This window comes from Panthera tigris, chromosome C1, assembly GCF_018350195.1.
Source record: "Panthera tigris isolate Pti1 chromosome C1, P.tigris_Pti1_mat1.1, whole genome shotgun sequence".
NCBI lineage: Eukaryota > Metazoa > Chordata > Mammalia > Carnivora > Felidae > Panthera > Panthera tigris.
In genome coordinates, this window is record NC_056667.1 from 97554515 (window position 1) to 97574061 (window position 19547).

The 19547-nt window shown below is 49.1% G+C and overlaps 1 protein-coding gene and 1 long non-coding RNA gene across 9 annotated transcripts in view; one reads left to right on the forward strand and one right to left on the reverse strand.

The window, feature by feature from the left end:
* The window catches only part of TSPAN2 (tetraspanin 2), a 55960-nt gene extending 37730 nt beyond the window's left edge, over nucleotides 1–18230 (reverse strand). For 2 of the 4 annotated variants that reach the window (XM_042993793.1, XM_042993791.1), the window contains exons 1-2: nucleotides 17379–17515; nucleotides 1630–1732 (exon numbers count right to left, since the gene is read on the reverse strand). In XM_042993793.1, coding sequence (XP_042849727.1) covers nucleotides 1630–1732; nucleotides 17379–17447 — 172 coding nt within the window. In that variant the 5' untranslated portion in view covers nucleotides 17448–17515. Of the gene's footprint in view, nucleotides 1–1629; nucleotides 1733–11396; nucleotides 11494–17378; nucleotides 17516–18063 lie in introns of those variants that run through there. The other 2 variants (XM_042993792.1, XM_042993794.1) reach the window with 2 other exon arrangements.
* On the forward strand, nucleotides 691–13643 carry LOC122240746. Of its 5 annotated transcripts, none has more exons than XR_006220482.1 (4): nucleotides 691–1390; nucleotides 5515–5709; nucleotides 7975–8572; nucleotides 12081–13643. It is a non-coding gene; the product is annotated as an uncharacterized LOC122240746 (long non-coding RNA). The 5 variants fall into 5 exon arrangements; XR_006220478.1 differs by lacking the exon at nucleotides 691–1390 and having other exon boundaries at nucleotides 3365–5709; nucleotides 7975–8415; nucleotides 8531–8572; XR_006220477.1 differs by lacking the exon at nucleotides 691–1390 and having other exon boundaries at nucleotides 3365–5709.
* Nucleotides 18231–19547: the final 1317 nt, after the last annotated feature.

The following is a 19547-nucleotide window of genomic DNA, read 5'->3' on the forward strand; positions in this document are numbered from 1 at the left end:
GGCCCCTTCCCAAGCCCAGGGTGCCTCCCCATTAGTCAGAGAGCCAGTCACAGTAGTTCTCTTCTTGGCCATGATTGGCTTAGGCTAGAACACACGGTACAGTCCTGGCCAATAAGCTGCGAGGAGAGGTCTGCTGGGGGTCTTCTGACAAAGGTGGTATTCATCCCTAAAAGGGGCCACGCGAGGTGAAACTTCTTTTTTTTTCTCTTTCGGAGGTTGCCGTATGAGGACATGAGACGTGGAGCCACAACGGCTGTCTTTTAAACCCGAGGGGAGGTGTCTGAGGTTATCCCAAGGACTGCCGGTGGAAAGACGGAAAAACCCTGGCTCCTTGATGACTTTGCTGGACCCAGAACTAGCTCTGGAGACGAGACTCCCCACCGCCACTCTTCCCTCCCCACGTTTCATCAATTTCGATATACATTTTACATATTTACACTTTAATGTTTCTAAAATTAGCATGCATATTTTAGGGGCGGTCATGGCTGAATTGGCAGCATTTCTTCTTTCCCACCTCGAGGTGGAACTTAAAATAATTGTGTGTTTTACAAAAGACTGCATCTAAGATTTGATGAATGTGGAGTGTCCTTACAGTTACCCATCTTGTAGTAGGTTTTCTTGTTACTTGCTCCTGGAAGTATCCTCGCGGATCTGGCTGCTCTCTGCAGGAGGAGGCAGTGTGTGAAAGGTGCCAGGAACAGGAGGTGACACAGCTGTGGGTGGCCCTTCCTGGTGTGGACTGAGCCTGGGTGCTCAGTCCCCCTGGCCCGGCAGTGGACGTTGCTCTTCTCCGTGCTGGGAGCAAAGGACTTGCACGGGGCCCTGCTTCTCCCCCAACAACTGAGGCGGGCCGTGTGGCTGCTACAGACCGTGAAATGGCCAGTCACACGGAGCTATGACCTGCAGCGACAACGGTCTGGAGCTTTTTGAAGTCTAGAGTCTGGGTGCACGCGGCTGGAGAGTGAGGACATTCACAGAAGAGGACGAGGAGTAGATCAGAGGGACTAAATCCGGGGAAATGCTCAGCCCCTATTACTGACCACACTGTCTCAGAACTGCAGGCTGCCCTCACAGCCCTCATCCCTTTCCTCCAGCTGGGTGGGGGAGGCAGCCTCTTCCCTGGGTAGGGAGCCCTGCCTTCTGCAGGCCCTAGTTAGGGATGGACTGAGCACCTCCAAACTTTGAGATGTCTCCTCACTTGGAATTGTGTCTCTCTCACGACAATTTAAAATAGCAGATCACACACAAAAAAACCTGACTCGGCAGAGACCCCATCAGCCCAGACGGACAAGAGGATGACCGATTTTGTGGCACACCCACCTCATTCGGAGGGCAAGAGGCAACCTTCTAACTCTTTGGAAATGAGATGTGGCTGAGAGAAGCACAGTAGGTCGGTCCTGGTCCTCCCACACTGGTCTTTCTTGATCCATGTGAGGAACAGGCAGGGTAGGGGTGCAGGGTCCTCGCCTGCCATGGCCACATGGCCCCTGCACCCTCGGGGCCAGGTGGAGTCTACAGGGGTCAGGTTTTGCGTCCTCACTTCCCCTCCATAAGTCCAGGTGCGGGTTCTGCCCTAAGCCTCCAGGGCAGCTCTGGTAAAGCTTAGAGAAGCAAGCTGGGGTCACTCACCCATGTAGAAATACTCCGGGGACTTGTCCTCTGATGAGAAGTCCTTCATGGTGCCTCCAAACCGAAACCATAGTCCAAAACCGATGACGGCCGACCCTGCCAGCTGAAAGGGAAACAACCTGGTTTTTCAGGGAATGGAAAGGGATGGTGTACACATAGTCTGGGAGTGGGCTGGGGGCACAGAGTGCTGAGGCTGGATGAGGGTATCCCTTCAGAAACCAGCCTGTCCGCCCTTCACGTTTCCTAGGGAAGGTGAAACAATGTGCTCAAAGCCTCTCAGGTACCTGATGTGATACCAGAACTGGGATTTCCTGATTCCAAGCCCAGAGTTTTCCCCATTCTGCCAGGCTGCCCTGCGGTGACTGGGCATAACAGCACAGCCTGGGAGGCATCTCAAAAAGAATGTTCCAATAAAAGTCCCCCTGGAAGGCATCTACCCTCTGCCACATTGTCCCTTGCTGGGCAGTCCGCACCTCCTCACCGACATCACAGTGAAAGGGGACCGTCACCACAACAGCAAGCTGAGCTCTAAGACCTGGAAGAAACCCACTTTTCTCAACTGGAAGAAAGCACACCACCTCAGAACCCGCTTTCACCTCATGAGTGTGCAGTGCCCAGTTAGAAAGGTCTTTTAGAGGGATCTAGAACCCTGTCTCCACCAGGGCCTCTATGATCACAGTACGGCCTGGGGATGGTTTTGCAGGCAGAGAGGGAGCTCAGCTGTTTTTTTGTTTTGTTTTGTTTTGGGTTTTTTTTTTTTTTTCTTTTTGGTTGCTATTTTGAGTTTCCATGGAAAGTGAGAAAGGAAAAAATAATTTTCTGAAAAAGCACGGTCTGTGTACTGTGCGGCTCATGGAGAGGCCGTGTGGCTGGCGCAGGCAGCGGCTGGTAGACTCATTGCCTGCTTCCTCTCAGCCACTCTGAGGGCTTCTGTGAGGCTCCGCATCAACGCTGGGAGTCTTTCCTCCCGTCGCAGGACTGTCACAACTCCTGCCACAAACACCCATCTCGAATTGCGTCCTATCAGTCAATCAACAGATACTCTCTGGGCACCTGCTGGGCTCGAGGCTCGTGGGGAAGCAAGCAGATGTCAAGATCGCCTCCTGGGTCGGCCAACCCCTCTCGTTGGTGCGGGGGCGCCTGAGCCCATCATCACATGAGCAGTTCAGAGGCTGCTTCTGGCCTGACAGGGAAGAGCACACACACATGCTAGCAACAGGACAGGATGCGGTCAGGGCGGTAGAGGTTTTCCGAAGGAAAAGGGCATCAAAGTCAGGGTCAGACCAGAGCCCTTTGGATGCAGCATCCCTCCATTCGCAGGGCTGCTGCTGAAGGACCTGGTGCTCCCATTTAGGGCTCTCTGGCTGGACTTATGTAAGGGCTTTGTCCTTCCCTTGTCTCCAGGCCACTTCCCTCTGTGGCCGGCTTCTTCAGAAGAGCATGGGGAGTCAGAGGCTCTAGCGCTCCACCAGCTGGACTCTCTCATGTGGAATAAGTAAAAGTTTCCAGTACTTAGGGGAAAGCACTAATTGGATAATGTGAGGGACAGCTAAGGGAGCTGGAGTCTGCCAGCTTTTTATTTATTTATTTATTTTTTTATAGCATTTATTCATTTTTGGAAGATGGAGAAAGACAGACCGTGAGCAGGGGAGGGGCAGAGAGAGAGGGAGACATAAGATCCCAAGCAGGCTCCAGGCTCTGAGCTGTCAGCACAGAGCCCGATGTGGGGCTCCAACTCCCAAGACCAAGAGATCATGACCTGAGCTGAAGTCGGACGCTTAACTGACTGAGCCACCCCGGAGTCTGACAGCTTTAAAAGGGGTTTTGCATGTTTAAAAGGGTAGCATGGCATGGAAAAATATTGAAAGAAGTCATGCTAAAACAGTCACAGTATGTATCTTTGAAGGTGGGATTATGGGTGGCTTTTTTTTTTCCCACTCTACCGTCTAAGTTGTGTGCATTAAGCATGTATTACTCTCGTAAACTTAAAAATGTTTCTTTTCTTTCTTTCTTTTTTTTTTTTTTAAAGCATTATAGGGTAGTTTATCTGCTCAACCCTGAAAGAGCGGGGAGGCTTTTCTTGGGCCGTGCTTTAGTTTGGGAGGGAACCAGCTTTGAGGTCATTGCTGTTCTGGTGTAGGAAAGAGAATGATGCCCTTGGGAGGACACTGTCCTAGAAGCTCCCCGAGGCTGCCTGGGACAGACATGCCCAGCAAAGCCTCACAGGCAACCCTCCCATCTTGCCTCTGCGGCGACTTGATGGAAAGACAGTTTCCAAATACAAAGCAAAATCTGTTGACAGAGGCGTCAGGCCAAAGGCCTGCAGCCACCAAGCAGACTGTGGAGGAGGTGACTGGTCCCAGGGACACCCCACCACGCGGCCACATTTTTGGCATGTCTGTACACAGACTTTAATTTATTGCTGTCTGGGATCACCCTCCCAGACGGAACACATTTGTCCACTTCTGGCACACATGTATTCACTGCATAATGGAAAATTAAAAGAGAAGTTGCAATTTAAAGCCACGGGGCAAGGAGAAAAAAATCTGGGCTTGCTCATCCACGCCCCCAACCCAAACCACACGGGTTTCCTCCCGGGTCAAGGAAACTGTGGCTTAACTGAATGTCATCACTGTGTGGAGGGAATCCTCCCAGCACATAGCCACTGGCTATGTCAGGAATACGTGGGTGAGGACCAGTCAGGCCTGAGGTTGCTCGTGACAACAGTGATCGCTGCTTTGGAAAGTGACATCAACACAGACCACGTAGCCCTTTGGTTTTTTCAAACTCACCATTCCGGTAAGTCTCTTGTAATACTCTGATCACTGGACTCTGACTGATCTAACTCATGCTACAAACTGAATTAAATTGAAAAACTTCACCCCAACTCGAGTGCAGCCAGGGGCAAAGAGAGCAAGGCAGGTGTCAGTGAGTCCCCTTGCTCTGTGTGTCCCAAACCCGGGAAGAGACATCTCACTAAGTGATGTGGGAGAAGACTTCAGGCCCACTAAGCTTAAATTTTAACCCCTTCTAGGCCCAAACCCCTCCGTTTTTCCGCTCTTTCTTCTCCTTTTAATCTCAGCCACAACATGCACCTCAGCCAGTGTTGGAACAAACAAGGAATGAGGCCGCCCTTTCCTTCTCTTGCCCCTGCCCTCACCTCCTTCCCCTTCCTCCCATCTTTCAAGGAATCAACTGCGGTCCCAGTTGGGGATGTGCTAGGCTTTAGGAAATCAATGCTGAAAGACAGGACTCACAGTCTCACATGGAAGATAATCCCATGAATGGACACATGCAACGTAATGCAGGAAGTGTGCTCATGGGAGAGCGTCACACTGCCCTGGGGGGCAGAGCAAAGCATGACAACCGGTGTTCGGCAGAAGGCATTTTGATTTACACCTTGAAGAATGGGCTGCAAGTCACTGAGCCAGGGAGGACTGGAAGGGGGGAGAAAATATCAGGCAGAGGGAACAGCATGGGTAAGGCTTTCCTTCCTTACCTGGAACCTGTGTTGGGCAGAGAGAGAAATCTGGGGCTGGAAAGGCACATTGGGGCAGACCATGCATGGCCCGTGGCTTCTACTTAGTTTGCTGCCATCTTGGAAAGCCCATGGCAGGGCCTTGAGGGGAGGGGAGACGGGAGCTACTCATTTTGATGGAACAATCGGGAGCATGAGTGCTTCTTCGTGCCAGACAGTGAGAAGCCAGAGATAAAGACCCGATGGCTGAAGGAGGGAGCAGGGACACTAGAGAGTGGATGTAGTTGAGTGGTGAGGATCCACTCTCCTAACTAAAGAACTTTTCTGAGGACTGCCCCTGAGTCCAGGACTCGTACCAATCCTCATGCCTCTGGAGTAATTCTCACTAGAGCTGTTGTTTTTTCTAGGAATGGATGTTTTCCTACAGCAGCATGAGTGGGACTTTGATGTTGGTCACTTAAACATTTATTGAACATCTATTGTGAGCCAGGAGCCAAAGATTCATAGGAAAGGAAGACCCAGTTCCTTCTCAGGAGGATCTCAGGGGCTCATGGAGAAGCTGGTTCCCACCGGGTGGTCCACAACAGACACAAACCTTGCAGGTAAGAATTCAATCACAGAACCAGCCCATGAGAATATGCCAGATATCATTATCCTTTGTGTCACACTTCTTTTCTGAGGACCAACTGTGCATTACGAACTCAGAGAATATGATGAAACAGAATTTTGAGGGCAAATGTGTGCCCACCATTTAAAAAGAGGACAGGAATCAAATAGGGGAAAAAAGGTAACAGTGAAGGGAACAGTGACATATACATCCATGTCATTAAATAGGGGGTCACCAGATATAACTATATTATGCATCTTCACAGGCAAGTGGTTTCAGTATCTAACCATACTCCAGAGCATTTGCAGGACACAAAGTTGCAAATTGTAAGCATATGTCTTTAGAGAAGGCAGTTTGTGCTCTAAAACTGAAGTAGCAGCGGAGAGGTCTCCAGACCTGCTCAGAAAGCATTTAAGAAAGTGATGAGCAAAAAGTTTCCTTTAAGGAATGGCTATCTGTCAGAAACAGATCATCTGGCACAAAGCAGAACTTGTCAAAGGATTTCAATTTTATTTTGCTGTATTTATTTCTACTTTCCTAGGATTGCTGATGAAATGTTCCATCTTGAGGACATATTTTTTTCACTTAAAGAAAACAAAGATTTCATGGATCACAAACATGGTTCTTTGGAAGGCACTAAGTTGGAAAGCGGGCTGTGCTGAGATGCGAAAATGCAAAGATCACTCCCCAGACCCTGGTGCCCAGGGCTGCCCAGCTTCCCACCCGCACCCACACCCACACCCAGAGGCGGCCAGCCAAACCTTGATCATAAAAAGCAAATACATGCTACTCTGCTACCTGATAACTAAACCCAGCAGAAAGCCCCCTATTTGGGTAAAAAAAGCTTCACTTGGGGAAGTTCTCAGTACATATTTTTTCACCTATATGGGAGACACAGTTTCAATTCCTCCTCACACTTGAGGGCCTCCGCTTACTCCTTTGCTGTTTCTTTAGCTTAGAAAGCTCTCCTCCCCTCTCCTCCCCTCCCCCTCCCCTGAGCTCCCCAACTTGCCCCCCATCCCCACCCCCAGCTATCAGCTCTCTTGTCACTTCCTCTGGGAAACCTACGCTGGCCTGCGTATGTATTTTCCTTCATGTCTCATGTAACCACTTCTATTTAAATATTTCTGGAATTCAGAGGTGCCTGGGTAGCTCAGTTGGTTAAGTGCCTGACTCTTGATTTTGGCTCAAGTCAGTGGTCTCACAGTCTTGGGATCGAGCCTCGCGTGTGGTCTCTGCTGACATGGCGGGGCCTGCTTGGGATTCTCTGTCTCTCTCCCTCTCTCTCTCTGCCCGTCCCCGCTCTGTCTCTCTCAAAATAAATAAATAAACATTAAAAACATAATCCGTTGTAAATATTTCTGGCATTGAAAAAAACTAAGGCCTGAGCTGCATGAGGGTAGGGACAGGGTATATGTTGATTTACCCCTCAGCCTTGTAGAGCAGGCTCCCAACAGACATCTGTTAAGTGCAAGAGTGGAGGGCCTTCACAAGGTTACCATTTAGGCTGTGCTGTGGACTGAACTGTGTCCTCCACCACCACCCAGATTCATATGCTGAAGCCCTACCCGCAGTGTGATGGTATTTGGAGGTGCGGCCTTTGAGGGATGATTAGGTTTAGATGGGGTCATGACGGTGAGAGCCCCATGATGGGATTCCCTTATAAGAGACCCTAGAGCCCGCACTCTCCCTCTCTGTCTCTCTCTCTCTCTCTCTGCCATGTGAGGACACAGTGAGAAGGCAGCCATCTGATTTCCAGGAAGAAAGCTTTCACCAAGAACCCAATCGGCCAATACCTTGATCTTGACTTTCCAAGCCTCCAGAATTGTGAGAAATAAATTTCTGTTGTTTAAGCCAATCTATGGTATTTTTTTTTTTTTTTATGGCAACCTGACTTGACTAAGATAGGCGGACAGGAATGATTGCCCCCCAAGGGAATACTTTGCAAAATACTATTTTCAAAAACATCTGAGCCTGGGAAACGCTGTGCAGACACCTTGGAAGGCACTGTGTGAACACACTGCTGAATATACTCAGCAAAACACTTTCCCACAGAAAACCAAACCAAAACTAGCGCAGGTAGTTATCACTTCCGTGTTTCCTAAGCCTGTGCAGATGTGTGCTGTCCCCTCATGCGTGGACACAGGGTACGTCTCCACACGCTTTTTACAGGCAGGGACATATGAATGCAATTAGAGCAGCAATCAAGGACTCGAATGAAAGACTGAACAAAAGCAATTTTGGATTCTTGCTTCTCCAGGGTGAACACCATGTGCGCCCACAACCCAGCTCATCTGCAAATCTCTTCTTGGGGATGAAGTCACGCAAAGCTGGAAATGACACTTGAACCCCAGAGTTTCCATTAAAAGCTTTTAAGCTTGGGGGCAGTTCTCATCCCGGATGGAATCACGTAATGAGCACTCACAGTTTTGATGTGATTGCAAACCACATTATGATACCATAAGGGTAATGGAGTTTCATCCTTTCAGCAGGCAAACGTCAGAAGCACATTTGCTCTGGACGGTGACACTAATTTTCTCAAGGAGGAAAGCCAGCTCCCAAGATTTTCATCCCCTTATTCAGTGAAAGGAGGCAGACAGCACTTTCTCAAAATCGAGGATTCTGTCAGAAGAAACCCAAGAGCCAAAGGCCACAGGAGACCTGAGGAAGCTCGCTGCCTTTGCCCTGACATCCAGAGCAGGTGAGGTGTAACGGGGAGGCAGGGCTGCAGCAGTGTATATTAGCTTGGAAACGTGCCGGTTAGATACCAGGGTTTCTGATTTTCCCTATTATTTTTCTCATAACGGTTTCATTAGAACAAGCTCGTGCTTCAGAAATTCCCGAAAGACTGCCTCTGGGTAAGGATATATTTTAAAACCAATCCATGTTGAATTCTCTGCACTGATGGTAATGTTCTGCAATCAACATCGCGACAGAATCAGGAGCATGTCCTCTCTGGAAAGAATGCCGGGTTATAGATTTGAGCCAAACACACCTTCTTGTGCTTGTTTAGGTCATTAGGAAGTTAACTTGTGTGGCTCAGCCGGCATGGCATTGCGTGGGAGGCAGTGTGGAAGTGCTGGGTCACCCCAGGGACAGGAGAAGGAAACTAACCTGGGGTGGAGCTTTCCTCCACCCCAAAGCAGATACAAGACAGGTGCTGGAAAGTGTGTTGCATTTACTCAGTGGTTCTACACAACACCTTGTCTCTAAACAGATACAGGGCAAAGGAGGAGGGGGGAAGGATCAGCAAGGATTAGGAGAAAGGTGATGGCCGTATAGTTGTCTTTGACAGCAACACAAATATCACAGACTGCTGGCTAATGATTCTAGTGAGCAGATGGCTTCATCAAGGGAAGATCAAATACAGAACTAACATCCAACCCACCAAGTCACTGAAGTGAATGAAATCCGCTGTCTGCCTTAGCTCACCTAGCGGATGACTTCCCAGGAGGACAGTAATGGCCTTTTCTACATCCTCTGACTTCCTCCTTACAACACCTGGCTGGCTCTTATCCCAGGCTCACCCTCTGAGTAGACATATACCTTGAGGGCTCCAATGCCTACTCTGATATCTCATCTGTATCAAGCTTTATATGAGCAAAGACTGGGCATGAAGCAATATTTGTTTTAGAGCCTAATATCTTTCAAGGTATCTCAAGAATTATTCTTGAGATACATAGGATTCTTAAATATCCATCAATGATAATGCTCTCCATCCAGTTTTAGATGGTACAGAGAAACAACAGGAGGAAATAAATGTTTCAGGTAGAACTCAGGTCAGACTGGAACAAGCCTAAAAGCTTTGGTTTATTAAAAAGTTAGCTTGGATGGAATCCCAGAGAAATCCTGAAAGTCCAGCTTGGTGTTCTAGAAAGCTTTTACTTAACAGCAATTTTGCCAGAAGCCATTTGTGCCGTGAAGGCAGACAGCGCTGGGGCATTAACAGGGGACCGGACAGATTCGAGCGTGTGCAGGGAGAGCAAATGGGCTTCCTGGCTGAGTGACAGCAACTTTCAGGGCACCAGGCCCTGCTCCACAGGGGGCTTTGCCATCCTCACCCAACTTCTGTGCCCCAGTTTATAAGCTGACTCTTTCCCAACCACCATTACAATGGGGAGGACGGGGCTTGGCACGCACTTGGGAACACTGCCAACGATTCTTCTTGAAAATTTTACCGCTTCTGAGTATTCTGACTGCATAGTGATGCCCTCAGGCTGGATCATAACAAAAACATCCACCATATAGTGCTGAGGTGTCGACAGGCGGAGGTTCTAGGCATCCTAGATTGGAATCAGGCTCTGTCACTTACTAGCCTGTGATCTTGAGCAAGACACCTGATCCCTCTAACCCTCAGCTTCCTCATCTGCAAAGTGGAGGTAATAACCGTGCCTCCCTAAGAGGTTAAATGAGTTCACGGTTCACACTTAGGAGAGGGAGTGAGTGTTAGGAGTGGGAGTGGCACTTAGTGTCATTATGGTGGTAGACGTGCTAATGTTACTACATACAGTCAAACTGAAAACTGAATCCTACTCAAGGTAGGAAACACCAGTCCCATAGTACCAATAACTAAGTCTTCTGCCACCTGTCTCCCTTCACTTTTATTTTAGCTCTATGCTCTTTCCAGGATAGCTAGAATCCCCTTGAGTTTTCTCAATCATCCGATACTCCATACGTCAGTGCCGCTTTCTAAAAACTATACTTCCCCTCTCTCTTTAGTTTTATAAGACCTAATGAGAGATAAACAGAAAAAATGGTTTAGAGAGAAAGAATAACTATACTTAGGCTAGAGCTATCCAATAGAATTTTTCCCAGTGATGTGAATATAGATGTTCCCTCTCTGCGCTGTCCAGTATTGTAGCCACTAGCCCCCTATGGTTATCAAGCACTTGACATGGGGCTACTGTGACTGGGGAGCCGAATATTAAGTCTCTTTTAATACTAACTAATTTAAATCTGAGTCGCCGCATATGATTAGGAGCACGGTCACCATATTGGAATGCACACGTTCATCACAGCTCCAACCTTCTCTCCTGCTGGTCTGCAGACTTAGAGTGGTTGACACCAGAGAGTCTGGGGCCACACACGGAAACCCGGCTCTGTCGCTGGCTGGCTCGGAGTCCCCGCCAAGTCTCTTAAAGTGTCTGCACCTCTGTCTCCTCCTGTGCAAACTAGGGGTAACAATAGCTGCTATTTCGGAGATTGGAGTGAGGATTTAAGGAGCTAATGTAGAAAATGCGCTCAGGAAAGCAGCGGCACACAGCTTACATTTATATAATGCTTACTATTCTTCCTCAAGGTTTTGCTCCTGAAATTAAGTTTAAAAACTGTCTCTTGATACATATATACCCTTTCTCGATTCCCATCTTGCTTTTCCTCTGTCTTAAACTGATCAGTCATGTTCTCAACCTCTCTCCTGCCTCTCATATACTGGACCTGACTCTCGGCTTCCACATCTGTAAAATGGGGATAATTACATTATGTCATGGGCCCGTTGCAATTTGTGATCAAATGGGATAAGGCATGCGAAAGCATTTTGTAAACTAAAACATCATATGAATGTTAATTAGCATTATTATTTTCGTGTCCAATTAAATCCAAAAAGGATGAAAAAGGCCGGCCAAGGTAACCCTTACTCATCTGTAAGATATGCTCTCAGCCAATCGGATATTCTCATTTTACCTGCTTCTTCCTCAATTCCTTCTCCGAATTCTTTAGCAACCGTGACATGATTTGCCTCAGTGGTCAGTACAGCATCACTTACTTCAGGAGAACAGCCCTGTTGTGATGTTAATGGTCAATATTAACGTAGGGGATGGAGGTTATGTTCTTTTTTGTCACACATGGTTGGAGACATAAGGATATTGCATGCATGTTCTAGAATTGCACAGTGAAATGAAGTGAACAATGGACACATGGTCACTGGGTAATTCTAGAAACCATCAAGTCTTAATGTGAAAAAAAAAAAAAAAGTCTTTTAAGAGAAATGCCATAAGGAAGCCAAAACAAAGGGTACTCTCTGCCCCGTTCAGAAATGAGAGCCACCAGTAGGTCTTTGACCTCTTCAGGCCACATCTAAACCAAAGCATATTCCCTAGACCAGCAGCATCAGCATCACTGGGAGGCTTGTTAGAGATGCAGACCTACTGAGCAAAGTGGATATTTGGACAAGATCTTCCAATGATTCGCAGACACACTGAAGTTAGAGGGGCGGCAATCACCAAAGGCTTTCCCATCGCTTCTCAAAGCCTTCCCCTTGGTAGTAGAGAGGGAGAGCAGGGCACAAACAGGCAGCCCTTGTGCTGCCATCAGTGAATGTAGTCCTGTTGGCCAGAGCTTTGCCAGTGACCGCTGAACCTCTTCTAGGTGCGGAGAGACAAAGGAGGATCCCAGCAAGAAACAGTCACTGCCCTCGAGGAGCAAAGACACTAGAGAGGAAATAAGCCACAGTGAAAGGGAAAATGGAGCGCTAACATAGAGGCATGAGCGTCTCAAGGTCAAGGACCGTGTCTTAATCATTTTTGAATGCCCAAGCACTTGGCAGGGTGCCGGGCACACAGTAGGTCGTCAGCATATGTCTCCTGAGTAACTGCAGAGGAGGACATCTGTCCTTTGGACTCCGTGCCTTTCGGAAGCTATGAAACTCTTGCCCTTTTAGTTGGTTGGTTGGACCTAGGCCACTTACCTGCCACTTCTCTTTACCTTTATGAACCTCTTGGATTCTGGTTTCTACTTGTACTTCTAATGCTTAAATATGACTGCTGCTAATAGCTTACATTATTGAGTGTTACCTATGCACATGTACTATACTTACTATTTTGCCTATAGTAACTCATTTTATCTGCACAAAAATCACAGATGGATGTTGGTACTCAATTATGTCTATTTTATAGATGAGAAAACTGAGGCTCAAAGAGGTTGAACAACTTGTCCAAGGTCCCCTAGTTAGTAAATAACACAGGCAAGAACAACCCAGGCAGTGTGATGCCAGTATCCACCTTCCTGGCTTTGAGTTCCTGGATTTGAATGGCCATACTGCCTGGACCTGTCCGAGGTCTACCCGACTACTGGCACTATACCTCTAGCCTCCACACACTGGCCCTGTCATAGACTCTTTGCCCCCTCCAGCAACGCTAGGCCCCTCTTGTCCACGTTAGGGGAGGCTGGCCTCCACTGCTATCTTCCCCCCCTAGACAGAAATCAGAAACAAAGACTATCCTACCAGAAGGCCAAGGAAATTCCTGTCTGCCTTCTGGAGTGGTCTAGCTTTTGGGTGGACTCAAAAGAATACTTTCTTCAGGTATTTTTCTAAACCAGTATTCTGAACGGGTGGTAGCTCTGAAGTCGCTGTTTGAATTAAATTTGACAAAGTGGAGGAGGCAACCTGTGTAAGCTTCAGTAGGGTCAAATATGTTTTACTCCCCAGCCCACGGGACACAGTCTTTCCCAACAGCACCTGCTAGACATCACCGACTGAAACCCCAAAGCTGCATGAATAGTGGTAAGAAGGAAAGGAGAGAAACTTCAGACAAGCCATATATGGCATGTGACTTTCAACAATGAGCAGTCCTGCTTCCTGTCGGTCGCTAACACCAAGTTGCTCGGTATAGCACAATGATAGGAAAACGCTGAGCGTACAACAATAAACCAAGGAATAAACAGCGCCCAGGTTTTTCTTGAAACCAACATATGCAGTGTGGTGGACTGTGGTGTTTTGTTTATATTGCTATGCAACAGAAGAAAAAAATAAAGGTGATTTCAGTGAAAGGCATGGGAATATACTGTGCTATCTGATTGCAGTGTCCGAATTTAGACATGACAGATGTTGGGAGGGGTTCCATGTTAGACATCGACCATGATAACAGACATGAATTTGGTGGGGTTCATGGCTAGGCTGTACTTCTGTTTTTAAAAATTCAGTGGTGAATACAGTCAGCGGCCCTGGGCCAGGCAGTGCTGTGCTGGCTCTGGCAGGATCTAGCTGAATGTTTATAAAATCAGGAGCACAGCCTGGGGAGGCTTACTTAAACCAAACTGCCAGAGGAGGCTGCAAATTGATTTGTCAAATTGCAGATCACAGAACACACCCACCCCTACCTCCTTGCCTGCCTTCTGTTGAAGGCCTGCTAGGAAAGAGAGTGTAGTCCCCGAGGGGGACCTTCTATCTCATAGGGGCAGACACCCAAACATCCAACAGTGTGTGGCAATATTACACTTGAATATCACAGTTAAAGCCCAGCCTTCCAGGAAAACTGGCCCCCACCCTCTGCCCATTCCCCAACCTCCCCACAAACCCCTCTAACCAGGAAAAACAACTTCAGAAACTAGGGTGGGGCTTTTCTGGAATCAGGTTCCCTCAGTTACAGTGAAGGTAGACATCTAGATAATTTATCCCAAATACTGATTTTCCCCTAAATCATTATGTACTGGTTTCAGCTGGCCGTTTCCCTGTGGTTATGCATGTAGAGGACCTGGGAAGGCCTCTTGTAACTGCTGCTGCTCCGAGACCCACAGTCCCCACCCTCCCATGGAGAGAGGAAGACCCCATACCACCCGCACCCATCCCTGCCCCTGTCCTGGGCTCAATCTGCCCAAGAGAGAACAAATTGGCAGGTAATGAGCAGGAAGAGATAGGCTCGGTCGTCCAGATAAAGTCGATCATTGATTATCTGTGCAAACTGGAAAGGTTATTTGTACCACGTCCTCTAACCTGCAGATTCATGAATTCATTCTACAGACTATTCACTGCGTGGCTCCTGCGTGCTGGGTTCTGTTCTAGGCACTGGAGGTGCAACTGTGAACAAGACATAAAAACAAAACAAACAAACAAAAAACTCCTGCTCTCCGAGCACTCCGAGTTCTAGCGCTCCAAATTCGTGAGTACAAATTGAGAAGATAACATGTAGTTATCCTAAAACAAAGACAAGCTGCAAGCCATTTGGCAAACATACAGGCTATTCCCCCAAATTACAGGACTCGGGAAAGAGAGCTAATTTTTATCGAATGCTTCCTGTCTGCACTAATAACAACGCTTTTTGAGCACTTACTACGTACTAGACTCATAGGAAGAGGAGGTCAGGCGCTTTACACATTTCCTTTTAATCCTCCTGACAACCCCATTACCTCAATAGTATGGACGAGAAAACAGACTCCTAGAGATGAGAATAGCTTACTCAAGCACACTCTGCCTGGGATCTCTGCACTCAAGCCTGACCCCTTTGTCAGATTGGCTGGTGGCATCGCTCCCTTGCCTTGCCTACCTTCATTCAACCAGTCCTTTGGGGTTCAGCTTAAGCACCCTATTCTTCAGGACAAGAGTCCTGACTCCTCACTATTGCTGTGATCCTTTCTCTGAACTCCTTAATTAGATCATACATATAAAAGGTCACGACTAACCCCAGTAGCTAACACATGGTAGACGCTCAAACATCACTTCGTTCCTACTTCCCTTCTTTACTGTGCTTATGGCCAGAAGTGTGAACTTTTCGCTTGATTATATACTTATTAACTTGTTGTTCTATATGCATTGGGCTTGTTTCCTTAACAACATTAGCAAACTTAGGGAACAGCATTTTATATTGACAAATTATACATATTAATTTATATTTCTATGTGATAAATGATCTTTATAATACTTATTTAATAATTGTTTAACAGTGGTTCTCAAACTTAAGCATGCATCAGAATTACCTAGAAGGCTTGCTAAAATAGATTGCTGGGTCCCTCCCCCAGAGTTCCTGCTTCAGCAGGCCTAGAATGGAGCTGAGAATATGCATTTCTGACAAGTTCTAAGGAAACGCTGATGCTGCTGGTCTAGGAACCACTCTTTGAGAACCCCTGCTTAGGAGTGTGATGTACCACAGTGCTTAGGAGTTTGAGTCCTGCCTCTGCCACTCACTAGCTATTTGACCTTGGGCAAGTCAACCTATTTGAGCCTCTTTCTTCAACTGTAAAAATGGGGATAGCAATATTATACACGTGAGGACTGTTGTGAGGATTAAGTGTAATAATGAATGCAATGTGCTTAGCATTGTCCTGACACACAGAAAACATTCAAGAAATGCTTCCTCTTATCCCTGGAAGGGCTGGCATAACATCAGGCACTAAGTAAGCACTGAGCCCAGCCCGAGAATTCCTTCTAAGGCTGATATGAAACTTGTTTTGAATTTGTAAGCAGCGAGAGCGAAGGGTGTCACCCAAGCATGACATCTATAATTAACAGCTTTTGAAATTAAGCCACACTATTAAAAAGCACAACATAAAGGGCCTTTAGAAATGTCCCTCCCTACAGTAGGCTGAGTGTAAATGCCTGGGATACAAAAACCATGTGTATTTTTAAAATTCAGGGGCTGTCTTTGGGGTGCCTCCTTCACACCTTCCCCTGCTGCAGGATGCTGAGCCTGGTAACTTGTCTTCTGAGAGGCTGCAGTTGCTGAAGTCACCCCGCCATCTGGGCTAATGGGTTGGCAGACATGAGCAGAGCCCATCACTCAATAATTAATTAGTTGCAGCCATGGGAAGACCGACTCCCCAGAGCCCATAGGACAATCACCATCCTCTTCCTTCCTGGCTGTTTCAAAGCACCCAGGCCACTGCTGCTCCCCCCACCCCCCCACAACCCGCCACCCCAGCTTTAAGAACCTGTTCACCCAAAACAAAATTTTTATTTTCCCCCAGGGTCTAACTGAGCAGTTATACTGACTGACAGTTTCTTGAGAAAGCCCAAGCAGGAACGTGCAGAGAAAACAATTTTTAGACCTTGTCCTCCAGGGCCCGAGACAGGATAGCCGGGGATCTAGGGATGGTCTGGTCCTAACCTCGTCCCAATAATATAGGAGACCAGGGGCATGGCCCTATCTCTCTGTGAACCACTAATCCGGGGAATGTTGGTTCAATGCAAAGTTGAATGAGATCATCCGTGGTATTTAGCAGAGGCTGCGGGCTAGGGGTTGTGGGGAGATGCCGATGCCCTTTGCAAGCCCCTCTCTTCCGTCCATACGCTTCGCAGAAGAGCACCACCACCCCCTCCCGGCCCGTGGTACCCTCTTCTAACACCCAGAATGAGGACGACCCCCCCCCCATACCATTTTCACTCCTACCCCCAATTTCCTAAATAAAACCATCCTCGCCAGGTGGTGTCTCCACACACGCCCTTTGGGGCACCACCCCCGGCAGCCCCATCCTGGGCTCGGGGGGGGGGGGGGGGGGGGGGGGGGGGGGGGGGGGGGAGGGGGGGGTTCTCTTCCAGCGCCCTGGCCAGGCCCCCGCTGCGGTAGAAAGGGAGAGCAAGAAGGGGTGAGTGCCCTGGAGGCTGGGGGGACCCACTCCTCAGGAGGTGAGGTGAGGAGGGGCTGGTGTCCCCGCATCTGGAGTCACCAGCTGAGGCAGAGGTTCCTCAAAGGTAAGATCCACAAGGTGTCCCCCACCTTCTCACCGTTTCTTGTTGCTCAACCTCTCCCTCCCTCTGTGCTTCCTTCCCCTCCATCCCTCCCCTTTTATTCCCCCCCTCCCTCTTTGTCTGCCTCTTCCACACCTCCGCCTGTTTGAACACCCAGCCTTCAGGAGCCCGGCTCGGACGCCGCAAAGGCCAGCTCCCCGGGGACCCTGGCCCCGCGCCCCCGCCCGGCCCCTCCCCTGCCCGGCCCTCCGGGCTCCGGGTCTCACCCAGAAGAGCAGGTTGAAGCCGAGCAGCAGGTACTTGATGCATCGCAGGCCCCCGCGGAAGCGCCCCATGCTGCGGCCCCGGCGGCGGGATCCCGAGTCCCCAGGCCCGCGCTCGGAGCGCCGGGAGCGGCGGGAGCCGGCGGGGAGGGGGCGGAGCGCGAGGGGCCGTGGGCGGGGCCTGAGGGGGGCGGGGCGGCGGGGCGGGGCCTGCGCCCGGCGCGGGGCTGGAGCGGGCCCTAGGGGACCCCGAGAGACTGGCGTGGGGTGGGGGCGCAGAGGGGGCGGAGAGCCGAAGGCCGGAAGGATGCGTCCTCCGCTGTGCCCCCGCAGCGCGGGACCGTCCCTCGGTTGCGGGGCCCCGCGGGCGCAGCGCTCTCGGTGCTTCTGCGGGCATCTGACGGGTAGGAGCGTCCGCTGGGGACAGGAGACCCATTTAATCAGCGCCCTGTGCAGAGACTCATTTGAGGCCTGCGGTGGCGGTTGAGAATGAGGACGCGGCCCCGGTGGCTGTGGAAACCTGGGAAGGTGGCCTCGGGCAGAAGAGAAAAGTAGGACCCGGGGCCGCCCTGAAGCTGGCAGTACCCGGGCTGTGATCCCCCGGCGCCGGGCGAGCGCACCGGCCGCGGGGCCCCTTCTGGGGATCCCCCCGCTTCGGTCGCTCCCGCACTCCTCCGAGAACTCTTACCTTAATAGGCAAGAACTGGCAGAAGGCGCGGGATGCGGTTACCCTGCGCCCTGATGGCTCCCCACCCTGCCCCTTCTGCACTGAGCGGGGGAGTCAGTCAGACCCCTCGGGTCCCGCTGGATTCGACTGGTGGGAGGGCTTCGAAAGGAATTCAGATCCTGGGGTATTAATTGTGATGTGGACACGGGAGAAAAAGGCGGGGGGGGGGCGGGTTTTGTGTTGCTCTGTTTTATTAAGTTAGGCTGCTGGCAGGGAAACCAGGCTCCCGCTCCCATTGACTAAGAGTCTGCAATATGTGGTGCCAGACGGTATGGGGGCGACAAGAAAGTGTAAAATCCAGGAATCCTGTGCATCAATTCAGCAAAACTTGAAGTGCCAATTATAGGCTAGGCATAGTAGCAAGCCCCAGGGACTCAACAATGAGACAGCCAGGCCTGGCAGTACCTTCTCTGGTGGTAGAGAGACATCTGTAAGCACATAGTTACAGCAAGATGGGGAGGTTGGGCAAGGTGCTGGCCAGCAGAGCTGGACCTCACCTCATTAGACAGGGAAGACTTTACAAAGGAGAGTGGGCCTGACCTGGTCTCCAAGAATGAGGTGAGCACAAAGCAGAGCAGTCCAGGCAGATGGGACAGCATGTACAAAACCACAGGGCTGGGGAGACCAAAGCCCCTCCCCCCCTCCCACGACCTCCAACTAGGAGAAATGTAGTTAGCTCAAGTGGAACAGACAGGAGGTGAATCTGGGAGGTGGTGGGCATAGCTCTCAGCTGACAAAGGTCCAAAAGTATCCTTGGGTCTCAGTTTCTTCATTTGCCACACGGAGATCATAGCACCTGCTTCATAGAGTTGTGAGGATTCAGTTACTCTTTGTAAAGTGCCTAGAACAGTGCCTGGCGCAGAGTAAGTACTCTCTAAAGCTAAGCTATCACCGCATCACACTCTTTATCAATCAACCGGTTTCTACCATGTTGCCATCTTTGCCTCCATCTGCGTCTTTGGACATTTGTTTGAATAGTGAATTTTATTTATGAAAATGAGTAAGAAGCCAGAAAAAGAAAAGTGCTGATTCTGGTAGTAAGTCTCAAATAGTGCAATAGAGACAAAGATGTGAGTCATGAGGTATGCAGAAAGAGGCAAATGGCTTCCATCAAACACTGTTCTAGGTCTCTCATTTCTGCTCTATTATGAAGGAAAAGAACTAAAGGGTAGGGTCTCGTACCTAGTGGGCATTCAATAAATCTGAACTGAATGAACAGCAACGATATTATATTTTAAATATATGGTTGAATTTTAAGTCTCTAAGACAAAATGCATTTAGAGATGATATATTCAAAACTCTTGAGAACAGAATCCTTATAATAACATGTAAATGTATTATTCCTTCATACTATGATTTTAGCACACATGTATTAGAGACAGATGGTTCCCTACCTAGCATAACAGGTTTAGATTTTGAATATCGACTTTCCCAGCTCCCCCCCC